This window comes from Stigmatopora argus, chromosome 20 (assembly GCF_051989625.1).
Source record: "Stigmatopora argus isolate UIUO_Sarg chromosome 20, RoL_Sarg_1.0, whole genome shotgun sequence".
Taxonomy (NCBI): Eukaryota; Metazoa; Chordata; class Actinopteri; order Syngnathiformes; family Syngnathidae; genus Stigmatopora; species Stigmatopora argus.
In genome coordinates, this window is record NC_135406.1 from 7083890 (window position 1) to 7097412 (window position 13523).

The following is a 13523-nucleotide window of genomic DNA, read 5'->3' on the forward strand; positions in this document are numbered from 1 at the left end:
CCAAGCCTAACATACGCTAGAAGCTAGCATAACATAGGTACGCTAGCGGATAGCATAACATAGGTACGGTAGCGGCTACGTATACACAGGTACGCTACTCTAGTATCAAGCTAGCGCAGACATGGGCAAACTACGGCCCGCCGGCCATATCCGGCCCGTTAGGCCTTTTAATCCGGCCCGCCGACGTTGTCCAACTTATTTTATTTATATATATAGCTATAGCTATCTAGCTATATATATCAGTGGCGGGCCGTCAGGGCCTTCAAGGCCTTCTCTGCTGGCCTAAGAAATATCTGAATCATATTATATTTTGTCCATCAATACTTATTATTCCAAATGGTCTGTTAGCTTCCTTTCATTGCTTTTCCCCCTGGTTGCACTGCTTCCAGATGTGTGTTTTCATATTGAAGCATTTAACCAATCACATTTCAGCCATTATTTGTTGCCAGATCAGATCTGCCTCAAAGCCTTCACAATCAGTTCTTGCGGGCTCTGCTGCATTAAACTAGACTGTTGCTTTTAACCAATCAGATTTCGAATTGGCAACCGGATGGATATTGTGTAAAAATGATTTTTGGTGAGTAAAAGTACAAATATGGCTATATTCCTAAATAATATTTCAATTGTGGGCCAAGTTCTGATATCTGAAAAGCTCCAGTGTTTGTATTTAAGCTCCAGTGTTTGTATTTAATTACTAAATGCTGCTAGGAAGTGGATTTTACCCCATTTTAGTGCAATTTTTGCCGTTTTGCCATTGGCGTCCATCGCTGTCTTTTCCCGGGAAAAATCACCCCCCTGGCCTGGTTGTAATGTCTCAAAAGCTCCAGTATTTGTATTCAATCAATAAATGCTGCTAGGAAGTGGATTTTATCTAATTTTAGTGCATTTTTTGTCATTTCACCTATGGACGTATCGACGTTCATCGCTGTCTTTTTACCGGGGAAATGATACTCCGGGCCCGGTTCTGATGTCTAAAAAGCTCCAGTATTTGTATTTAATCAATAATTGCTGTTTTCGGCTGGATTTTACCCCATTTTCGGGCAATGTTTGCCGGTACGCCATTGACGTTCATCGCTGTCTTTTCCCGGGAAAATCACCCCCTGGCCTGGTTTTAATGTCTGAAAAGCTCCAGTATTTGTATTTAATCATGAAATGCTGCTAGGAAGTGGATTTTACCCCATTTTTGTGCATTAATTTATTGAATATTTTTTATGTGTCGCAGCTGTAGTTGGAATAATGATTCAAACCTTTTAAATCATTATTAGTAATATTTAATTAAAAAAGGAAAAACATCTTTCAACAAATTCTGCTTACAACTTCGAAGGAGATGCCTTGTGACGTCGTCTCAGTCCACAGTGCATTCTGACGAGCGGCATACTCTTCGGTCCATTTAGCGGCACATAACCAAAACATTCAAAGGTAATCTGATTTAAACAATTGCATACGCAAAAACAACTGTCTCAACTGTTTTGAACAATTGTATAAGCTCAACCGAATAACATCATGAAGGTTATAAAAACACTGTCACAACAATCTGTTTTTATCGGAACACCTGCGTAAGAATTTGCACAATAAGCAAAACAACGGCATTATTATTTGCACCAGTAAGCATAATAATTTCTTTATAAGGTAAACAAAGCAAAGCAGTTTAATGTAAACAAAGCAGTATTTTCAAATCTGCTGCTGGAGTCTTCGTCATAACATTTGGTAGAAGTGTCCGTAACGCCGTGACCTCTTTTCCTTCGCCCTTGAGGAGTCGACTGTGCAGGAAAAAAGTCCATCTTCCCATGACTTGATTTATAGCCTTACTACTTATTGAAAAATGCTTACAACACATATAGAATATTCCATAATAATTCTAACACAGCTGTAGCTGCAGTAGAGGTTTTATAGCCATAAAATAGCTTTTGAGGGTTGGATTGATACATTGAAGGCGCTACCAGAAAATGCACCGCCCGCCACTGCATTATACATTGTTATAAATATCTATTTAAAAAAAATAAAAAGTCAGTGAGAGAGACGGGCTCCATTTTGGATCATTTGGTTTAATTACTAATTTCACTACAACATTAAGTCCAACCCGTTTACACCCAAAGGATGCACGTATGCCCTGGATCATATTATATCACAATGCTCTCCAATCCCCTGGCTGCCTCATACAGGTGCTGAAACGTGATTGGCTGCATAATACAGCTTCTGCAATGTGATTGGCTGCTCAATGGATTGGAACCACGCACTAGTTTTTAGTGCTTTAGCCTGTATTAAACTACTATTGCGGATATAGACGTAGTTCGTTCTGTCAATTCTTCATCAATACACTCTTGCTTCTCTTCAAATCGCACAAATCTTTCGCCTTTTACTAAAGATTTATGTGGAGAGGAACAATAAGGTTTTCAATCAAATCTTTGATGCTCTGTGCTAGCAAAGCTTCCTGTTTCTGTCTCAACTAAATATGTAGTATTTAATATTAATCTGGGTTAAAGGTTTTTTCACACAATTTCACTGCTTGCATTTTTGCAGTGTTTACGTCCTCAAGCATCTGACTTTGTTCAATGAAGTAAAAGTAATATGTGCATGTTGATGTTAATTCCTGAGTGTTTTAATCTATATTATTCTGACGAGGCGGTTTTCAGGTGTCCGTTTACCTCTTGAACTTTGTATTTAAAAAAAATACCGTCTAGTATTTGGTTTTCAATTTTCGAAGCATAATTTTGTTAGACATTATAAAAATGTGATTTGTAGAGAAGTGCTATTTTGTTCTAGTTGTATTTTGATTTGTGCCTTTGTTCAGACTTTTTTTGTTTAAAATCATTATCTCGACAAACTAAGACCAAAAAATTATCACACGATTTAAAATTATGACTAACCCCAATTAGCAGATTCATGCAATTTTTTAATGACTGCATTAATGTTCTGCACAACACTAGATGTTAGTAGCAAAGTGCATATCCGACCAAACAAAACAACAGGAACTGTGTGGGGGATGGGCTCCATCGTCAAGTAGGATACTCCAAACGAGCATAATTTGTTCCGGGACTGAGCTCGCATGTCGATATTCTCGTAACTCGAACGAACGTTTCCCATTGAAATGAACTAAAAACAAATTAATTTATTCCAAGCCTCTAAAAAAAACACCAAAAACAGGATATTGGATTGGAGAAACATTTTTATTTGTTCTAATTCACCATCTATTAACAAAGTAACAAATAACTAGTGGTTTAATAGTACTAAAATGTGTTTAATAGTAGTAAAATTAGACAGAGATACTTTTTGCACGGCAACACGCTCGTAACATAACAAACTAATTTAAATAAACTTGGATTACGATGCAGACACACTCAAAAATAAGTTTAATCGAACCTAACACTAAACTTAATTCTAATTTTGTTTGACATTTGATACCTTTCTTCTCCCGTGTTGGCTCTATTTGCCAGTCAATATTGACAGTTGTTTGATTTTGTCTTCCCTTCAAAATATTCCCAAAATGATGCACACAAATGTCCTCACAATATGATAACACAGGACCATTTGCCAACGAGAAGTAGTATACTCCTCTCGTATTATCGAGCAAAGTCCTCCGCCATTCGCATTGGCTAATGGGAAAAAAACACTGAAAAAATGCAACGCTTCGGCCAGTGCTCGTGGAGACATTACACGAGGGCCTTGCGACGGGAAAGACAGTACGCATGAAGTTCTTATGAGCAGCCTCTCGGGTCCGCTGTATGCTCGTATATCAAAATTTGTCTCATATCTCAAGATATATATTTGCTCGAAAATTTACTCGTATCTCAAATTGCTCGTATGTCGGGGCACTCGTATGTCGAGGTATTACTGTACCGTAATAAATAGCTACACTGGCTTCCTCCATATACAAACTTTACTTACTTCTCAGAAGTGAACATAAGGTCGACTTGATTCCAAAACAATAGAAAGACCGTGTAACCTAAAAAAAAGGAAAAATACAAATGGAAAACCAAGCTGGATTCTTCACAGGAGTAAAAAAAAAACACCTCTCCGGCCTGGCACACAAAAAGGGCTCTCGTTGCCTGCAATAGTTACATTCACATTCAGAAACAAATAAATAAATGTATATTTTTAAATAAAATTGAACCACCATCTTCCCCTGTTGGCAACGATTAATATATTAAGCTTGTACCCTTTACAGCAATTAAGCCACATAAAATGCATGCTGATCAAGAACTCCAAATTCATTCAATAATGTAAATAATACCCCAATCTAGTAGTTTTTTGCAAACATTTAACATTACATTCCCTTTGTAGTTTGTCTATCATCTCCTATAAAACTTTCTTACTCAATGTTTTTCCAATAGTTACACATAAAATAAAAATCTAGTTGCATTTCTACCAATTATCCCCTTAAACATCAAAAAGATAAAAACAATTTACCGTTAATTTCAGACATGAAGTTACCGTATTTGCACACCTGTAGAAAGAAAACAATCTCTTATATAATAATTTGTCAAATTGTTCAAATTAATGTATTCATTAAATCTGAGCAAATAACGCTTCACTTTTTTGTTACCTTTGAATTTGGAAGGCTGATTTTGTCAACAAAAAGACCCAAAAAGTATTTTTCACCAAAAAGAGAGCTTTATTGACACGTTAAATTACAGATTAAAAAGTGTAAACAAGCTTTTCAGAATGCAAAATACAATTATACTTCGATTACAATGATCTTTCATACAGAAATTGAAAAAGCAAGCAAAGCCGTGATTGGCCACTGCTTATCACAACACATTTGCGTCTTTTAAGTCTATCCTTACGACAAAATCTCTGGCAAGAAGCTGAGCAGGAAAAAGGTTTCCGACGTGTGGGTAATTGTGTTTTTAAGATATTCCTGCCACAAGTCGAGCAAAAAAAAGGGCTTTTCTCCTCTGCGGGTTGTTAAGTCTTCTTTTCAGGTTTTTCAATTGTGTAGCTTTTTAATTGGGCGGTTGTAGTGAATCTGTGGCCACAGACTGAGCAGGAAAACATTGTTCTCCAGTGTGGGTTAATAAGTGTTTTTTTAAATATTGCTTTCGAGAATAGGCTTGACCACAAACTGAGCAGGAAAATGGTTTTTCACCAGTGTGGGTTCTTGCATGACTAATTAAGTCTCCCTTCCGTGTAAATCTTTGACCACAAACTGAACACGAAAATGGTTTTTCACCAGTGTGGGTTCTTGCATGATTATTTAAGTTTCCCTTGTGTGTAAATTTTTTACCACAAACTGAACACGCAAATGGTTTTTCACCAGTGTGGGTTCTTATGTGGATTTTTAAGGATTCATTGTGAGAAAAGGCTTTACCGCAAACTGAACACGAAAATGGTTTTTCACCAGTGTGGGTTCTTGCATGACTAATTAAGTCTCCCTTCCGTGTGAATCTTTGACCACAAACTGAACACGAAAATGGTTTTTCACCAGTGTGGGTTCTTATGTGGATTTTTAAGGATTCATTGTGAGAAAAGGCTTTACCGCAAACTGAACACGAAAATGGTTTTTCACCAGTGTGGGTTCTTATGTGGATTTTTAAGGATTCATTGTGAGAAAAGGCTTTACCGCAAACTGAACACGAAAATGGTTTTTCACCAGTGTGGGTTCTTGCATGACTAATTAAGATTCCCTTCCGTGTGAATCTTTGTCCACAAACTGAACACGAAAATGGCTTTTCACCCGTGTGGGTTCTTGTGTGTCTTTTTACACTTCCTTTCCGTTTAAATGTTTTACCACAAACTGAACACGAAAATGGTTTTTCACCAGTGTGTGTTCTTGCATGACTAATTAAGTGTCCCTTCTGTGTAAATGTTTTACCACAAACTGTACATGATAAGGGTTTCTCCCCAGTGTGGCTCCTCATATGTGTTTTCAAAGAAGACTTTTTCCCAAAAGTTTTCCCACACTGAAAGCATTTGCAAAGTTTGTCACCACTGGGATTTTTCTTAACATCTTCAACATCATCATCGTCAAAAAGCAAGTCGTTGCCATCTGATAAAGGAGCAATTAAATTTTCTGCTCGCCATCCTTCTGTTGAGCTGCCGCTCAGAAGCTCCGCCCCTATGTTGGCCGCGTCCAGATCATCTTCACTCTTGAAAGGCTCACCAGTTGACCATTTGACACATTCCTCGTTTTTGATTGGAGGTTGCTCTTCTCTTTTGCACTGTTGAGGGAACTCTGGCTCCTCCTCTTTAATTAGGGGCCATGTTCCTGTGTTTGCAGGTTCCGCCCCTCCACTGGCCACGCCCAGAACATCTTCCCTCTTCACGAACTCACCAAGTGACCAGGTGAAATGATCTTCCTCCCTTTTGATTGGACGTTGCTCGTCTCCCATTTGTTGTTGAGGGAACTCTGGCTCCTCCTCTTTGATTTGGGCGAGCTCAACTTCCCCTTCAAGGTCAGCAGACTCCTGCCCATCAGCACAAAGATCCTTTCTGAAACCTGCAAAGACACAAAGATAAATGATTAACTATTTTCCAATTATAAATGACTGAATTTCTTTTTCACAGAAATGAAACCAAACGGAAAAGGGCGCCATACATTCATTTCGTCACAATGCAGTACTTACTACTGTAGTTTTCTAGTCAACAGCAACATGAGTTGAAAACTGTTTATAGGTGCATTTTTTAAAGTATGGCACTATTGGTCAGAAAAGTTTCTTCACTTAAAATTAGTCAAATCTTTTTGGAGCCTTTTCATTGTAAACATTCTCTTTTATGTTTTAGATTTTAATTTAGTTAAAATAATTTCGCCAAAGGGGAGGCATTAAAAAAACATTATCTTTTATTCAGTAGCAGGTCTATTATTATTTGGGGGATTAATGAGATGCCGGATTCCGGCTAATGCCGGAGCGATCGCTAATACGCGCAGTATAGTATATTACTTCTCGTTGGCTGCTCATAAGAACGGTCAGGGGCACTGGCTCTCTCCCCCGCAACTCCTCGTGTAATATCTCTGGTCGCAACTATACGTCTTTGTAACGTCTCTGCGAGCACTGAGCGTTTTTTTCAGTGTTTTCACCCCCCTTAGCCTGTTAGCTCCCGTTAACAGAGCGATGGCTAATTCAAGACTACTTCTCGTTGGCAAGTGGAAGTGCGTTATCCTATTGTGAGGACATTTGTGTGCATCATTGTCGGAATATTTTGAAGGGAATACAAAAGCAAACGGCCCATCGATAGTGAAAGTGAGGGTGGAGGCGGGGGCAAACAGCCAACCCAGCCGGGACAACAAAGGTATAAAAACGTAAACCATAATTAGCACGACAGCAAAGACAGCATGATAAAAAGCCCCCCTGCATGACCAATTTACCCGTACACGATGATGAATTTAATATTGAGCTGAATGCGTTCACTGTTTAAGTTAATAAATAGGAATTTAGGCAATTAATGGCTGACGGTTTGGCACATTGCGATATCCCAAATGTTGTTTTCGACTTAACAAAACTAAATGATGAATATCAATTGGTTAAATAGGAAGCAAAAGTGCAATTATGTCAAAATGGCTGTTTTTTAAAGATGTCTAAAATTAGCTAGCTGCAAACACCAATATTATCCGTCAAAAAATGTCGCAAATGAAATAAAAACATCTCCATGACTTGGCACCAAGCATAACGACTACGACCGACCAAACAAAGACAAAGCTCAGAAAAAGCCACAAATTAAAGTATAGTAAAAGCTTCTGGCCTCCTTTTACAATCTGAACACACTAAATTTTATATTTTTCAGTCACTTTTTTACATCACAAGTAAATAAATGCCAACATGTGAACATGACTCTTTCACTCAGTCAATGGCTAAACTATCTCAAAGTTGAAACCAACTTACCTTGAAGGATTTTCATTGTTTCCAAAAGTTTGTCCAAATGAGTCTCGTGTCTCCAGATGAGTCGAGGACGTCCAACTGCAGCATCTGACTGAATGCCATCCTCTGGATGCTGCATATTTGCGCAGTTGACATCAAAGAGCAAAGAGCCACGCGCTTTGATAGGTGACATCAAAGAGCAAAGAGCAAAGAGCTCCTGGTGACGCCACTCGCTTTGATCTCCATCTGGACCGTAGCCCCGCCTCCTTTGGACCCCGATATATGATGGAGGCACTTTAAGCCATTTATTTCTTCTCACAAATTCAATTCATTTAAGCAAATTAGGGAATGATTCGTGGGAGTTGGTACATTTTCGTTGAAGAACTTCGTCTCTCGTGATTCCATTTGGCAAAACAGCAATGGTTCCTTGATAATTTGTCGATTTGTTCTGCGCTTGCGCATATTGCGTCGCCTCCTTTTGAGCCGCAACCTTCTTCATGGTGACTTATGTCGTAAATTCAAACCTACGAAAATATTTTTATTCAAACCATATGTCAGACCATTTGAAGAATAATTATTTCCTATGTTCGACTCTCTTGTTTTTAATAAACCTAATGCCACCGAAAGAAGTGACGCTCGAGTTGCAGAAGTGACGCAATGTTCCGCGCATGCGCAACCCCAAAAGTCAAGGTTGCGTCCCCAGTCACAATCTTGTCGTGACCGTAGCGCGCCGAGTTTTTCCTCAATTTCCACCACTTAACTAAACCCACGCGTGGCCGATGTGTCTTGCTTAACTACTCTTCCGTCTTAAGTTTCAGTCAACATCATCTTCAAGGCGTCTAAAGCCTCGTTGAAGCTTTGCGGCCTACTTTAGTTTAGCCTGCTAGCATCTATCAAAGGTGGCTCCATCAGAATTCCCGTGTGGGAGTGTTCCACGAGGAACACTCGATCGTTTGCAAAATTATGCATGCAAAAGTTGTTCTTCACAGACTAGAAGGTGGGTTCACTTTTTATATTTATATATTCTCTCAATGTGTTATAAAAGGGCTTTTTTGTGCGCTGCAATTGATTTATTTAAAAATTCTCAGGTCGACAGAAGGTACAAGCTTGATTTTAAGACAATAAAACAGTACAAACAAAATCATGCAGAATAAATCATGGGAAAAGTATAAATCATAACAACTATTTCCCATTTTCATACTGTAATGCATATAAAAATATGAAATCATAAAAAGGATATATATATATATATATATATTTCAAAATTATTGATTTAGAAAAATAAATCGATAAAACTGAATGTTGGCTCCTTTTCCATTTTTTTAATGTCAACAAAAAAAGAATAGCTGTCATTTTTCCTTTTTAATTAAAAATGATTAAAATTTATATTTGATGCTTCACCCTTTTCTAAAAGGATTCCAAATAAATTAAAATCTCAAAAATACAAGCGAATATCTGCAAAGAAGAGGCTCAAAAAAGATTTGGAAAAACTTCAAGGGCCTGTGAGGTTACTTTACTGACCAATAGTCCTTTTTTTAGTGAAATACACTTTAAAAAAACGTTTAAACCCCTTTGGCTATTGATGAGAATACTACAGTAGTGCTATGTTGACAACATCACAAATGTATGGCATCCTCTTCTGTTTAGCTTCGTTACTGTAGCGACCAGCATATTAGTCCTATATATATATAAGTATAAGACTTAATTACCAGTCTAACATAAAGAACCTCTAGATAGAATAATAGACAGTTTATAAAATATATAATTTATCTTGGGGTCTTTGCAGGTTTCAGAAAATATCTTGGTCCTGATGGGAAGGTGTCAGAGTTTTCTGGTGCCAAAGAGGATGTTGAGCCCCCTCAAATCGAAGAGGAGGAGCCAGAGTTCCCTCAAGACAGAGAGAGAGAAGAGCAACTAAAAATAAAAAAAGGAGGAAGAAGATGTCACCTGGTCAACTGGTGCGTCCTTGAAGAGAGAAGATGATCTTGGCGTGGCCAGCGGAGGGGCGGAGCCTGCAAACACTTTAACATGGCCCCAAATTAAAGAGCAAAAGAGAGAAGAGCAACTTTCAATCAAAAAGGAGGAGCAGCAAGATGTCACTTGGTCAACTGCTGAGCCTTTCAAGAGTGAAGTTGATCTAGGCGTGGCCGGCAGAGGGGCGGAGCCTCTGCACGGCAGCGACTCAACAAAAGGATGGCAAGAAGAAGCTTTTATTGCTCCTCCATCAGATAGTGATGACTTGCTTTATGATAATGATGACGATGAAGGTTTTAAGAAAAATCCCAGTGGCGGCAAACTCTGCAAATGTTCTCAGTGTGGGAAAACCTTTGGTAAAATATTTACTTTGAAAAGACATATGGCAACCCACATTGGGCAGAAACCGTTTTTGTGCTCCGTTTGTGGTAAAACATTCACACAGAAAGCAAACTTATTGTTGGGAAAATCATTATTATAAATGTGTTTGCAATGCTTACTTAGGAATAGAAAGCCTTATTATAAACATGCTTACTATATTAATCAATATATTTGCTTATTAGGAATAGTAATGCTCATCCGGAATGTGTAACAATATTAAACAATATATATGTGTTGAACGCTGTGCTTTTATGTTAGAGTTATTGGCATTAATAAAGCCATTTTAATGCATGCCTTGCTAAAGTAAGAACTGTGGTTCACATCGAGAGGGCAGGGAATGGCCATGGGCAGGGAGAGGTCTCAAAACAATTGCTCTTGGGAACTGCGAACGGCTTGGGAACTGAGGACTGTTTTCGGCTTCGGAAGGAGGACTCAGGACAGGTGCTCTTGGGAACTGAGGACTGTTTACGGCTTCGGAAGGAGGACTCAGGACAGGTGCTCTTGGGAACTGAGGACTGTTTACGGCTTCGGAAGATGGACTCACAACAAGCGCTCTTGGGAACCGAGGACTGTTTTGGGAAGCCCCTCTTCGCTGAAGGGTTCGCATCGAAACTCGCTTGGGAAGATTCAACAGGTCCTACATTGTTTTGATAACTGTACGAAATTGTTATGAGACTCTACGAATGTTTAGACTTCTGTGGGGCATGGCGTGAAAATCTTATGATTTAATTAGCGAAACGGACTTCGAGTGGTTAGAATGATCTTGGCCGGAGACGCGGATGGATGTATTCTCTCTTGCAAGAATTAAATGTGGATGTGACTACAGATGCCTTTTTATTGAAAGCTGAATACGGAAAAACCTAAGGATAAACCTACAATTGGATGAACCTATCATTTTGGTCCTTCGAGCCTGTGGCCAAGATACCGGAGCAGAATCCAGGTCGCTTCCGTTCGATATCTGGAAAGACCGTGCACGGCGCTTAAATACCCTTTTCCGCGCTGGATTATTCGACGAGGCGACTTGGTTCTCGACGGTTGACGGCTAACACTCTGAAAGGGACATCTGGAGTCATATCTGGTAAGTCCACGTGAATGTCTGCGTTTGTTGAAGGGGCATTGCACGTGAGGTCCATTTTTTAAATGTGACTCGCGTCCAGGGGACTGCGACACGCGTCCAGGGGACTGCGTTACAAACCCTGGGTATACTAGTCGATGCCAGGTAACGAGACAGAGCATGAGTCTATAAAACTTGGGGCAGTTCGGGGTGTCCTGTACCGCGGTCCGGATAGGTACAAATATAACTCTGACAGTATATCAGGCTAGGGTATACATTTGTGTTGCGTGTGTTACGTGTGTCGTTCCGCGGAAAAAGAATTTGCTAACTGATAACTAAATGCGCGCGCGCTCCCTTCTAAAATGGGCAGCGCAAATGTAAAAGCGGCTGGCGACGACGATCCAAAACAGCGTCTGCCGTGTAAAGATTGGAAGTTTGTTGAGAGTCAAAGCGCTTCAAGAGTTAAACACCTAAACTTATGGATAAACGAGTATGGGTTTACTGGACAGCTGAATATGCATAAAATACTGGATTTACAAGATAAAATGCGCTCTAAGCACAAGAGTAATCTGTGTAAAATGGATAATGATGGATATGAGGATACCAATTATTGGTTCTTGATGGCAAAAAAGCGTTGTGATGGGAACGTTAGGAAAATTGAGCGGAGTGAGAGCCAAAATGTTGATAACAGCGGGGCCGGAAAAGCAGAGCCTTCTGTCTTGTTCCACAGAAAGGAGGACGATGAGACAGCCGCGGTGGGAAAAAGAGGGGGCCTTAAAAAAGAAAAGCTAGAGGGGGGATTGTCGGGAAAAGCGGAGGAGACGCGGTTGTATCCGACGCTGCCCCCTCCGACATATGATCCTGACCGTGTGACCAGGTCGGGGGGCCCCGTGGGGGATTGGTCAAAAACGTGGGGAAAAGCTCTGTCCCCCCAGCCTGAGGCGCCGCCGGTGTGGGGAAAAGCGCTATCCCCCCAGCCGGAGGCGCCGTCAATGTGGGGAGGAGCGCTGTCCGCCCAGCCTGGGGCACCGCCGATAAATGATATCATTTTTCCTGAACAATACCCCATGATTGAGGTCGCCAACCCTAATGTAGAGGATAAACAACCCTCGACGATACTAGTCCTTAGAACTTGGACACAGGACGACGTGAAAAAGGCTATAGACGGCATCACGTCGCACAAAATTGATGTGGATGAATTTGTTTTACAAATGGAGGACATTAGGCGGTCGTATCACCTAAATGGAGTAGAAACACAGCAAATTTGGATGACCGCATTGAAAGGGGATTGGCATGTTGTTAGGGGTGATTGGAGCCCAAAAGATGGAAAGGGCTCCCTAGCTCACGACAGCCGTGAGTTAAACTTTAGGGTACTTGAGTTGATAGAACGGGCCACGAGCAAATTTAAAACAAAGGCGAATTACACCGCTATTGGCAGAGCTAAGCAAAAGGATGATGAGCCTTTCGAGGAGTATAAAATCAGAATGACAGCTTGTTTTAAGGCTAACAGTGGCATCGCTGAGGACCACGTGGCGGGTAGCCTTTATCAGGAGCAGCTGAAAAATGTGCTCCATGCTCATTCAAAATATGCTCTTAGAGAATGGATTGAGAAACATTGGGTGGACCGGCCCACGGGCACGCTTGACCAATACGTGAATCAGGCATTGCATGCTGAGGAGCAGCTAAAGAAAAAAGGAAAGAAAAAAGGGGGGTCGTCCTCGAATGAGGATGGAATTTTTTACCAAGATAGGGGATGGGGACGTAGAAATTTTAACAATAACAGAGGGAGAGGATATATGGGGAAGGTGGACAAACAACGGACGCTTTACGGTAAAAGCGTCTGCTGGATCTGTGGAAAATTGGGACACATATCGCGAGATTGCCCAGAGAACAGGGCCAATAGGGAAGAGGCCAGGCAAGCACGTCTAGCCGGCGGGCCTGCTCAAAGTACAGTAAATGAAAACTTTGGGCATGAAGAAGTTCAGCTAAATTTAGCGGAAATACTGGCATTAGACACGATTAAACCTGAGATTACATTGTTCGTTAATGGGATACAATTAAAGTTTTTGTGTGATACCGGTGCTTGTAAAACTGCAATTCGAATGAGTGTTCCAGGAGCTAAACATACAGATCGGAGGGTATTTGTGACAACAGCAGGTGGTCAGGTTGCCGCCGTTTCGGAGACAGTTCCGGTTTGGATAAGAGATCCGGAAGGAGAGACATGTAAGATGTCTGTGTTGGTGGTGCCTGAATGTCCGGTCAATTTATTGGGTAGAGATGGTCTATTACAGCTGGACCTAGCTTTGGTCCCCTCCTCTAGT

General features: G+C 40.4%; 2 protein-coding genes and 1 non-coding gene across 3 annotated transcripts in view; 1 reads left to right on the forward strand and 2 right to left on the reverse strand.

The window, feature by feature from the left end:
* Window positions 1-13523, reverse strand: part of LOC144065946 (uncharacterized) — a 175507-nt gene that overhangs the window by 124712 nt on the left and 37272 nt on the right. The window lies entirely within an intron of this gene.
* LOC144066100 (uncharacterized) overlaps window positions 1-13523 on the reverse strand; it is a 32803-nt gene that overhangs the window by 7455 nt on the left and 11825 nt on the right. Inside the window, exons 4-6 of the mRNA XM_077589446.1 lie at window positions 12069-12222; window positions 7818-8059; window positions 5927-6436 (exon numbers count right to left, since the gene is read on the reverse strand). Coding sequence (XP_077445572.1) covers window positions 5927-6436; window positions 7818-8059; window positions 12069-12222 — 906 coding nt within the window. The remainder of the gene's footprint in view (window positions 1-5926; window positions 6437-7817; window positions 8060-12068; window positions 12223-13523) is intronic.
* LOC144066440 (U5 spliceosomal RNA) lies at window positions 2318-2429 on the forward strand. Its single transcript, XR_013297605.1, has one exon. It is a non-coding gene; the product is annotated as a U5 spliceosomal RNA (small nuclear RNA).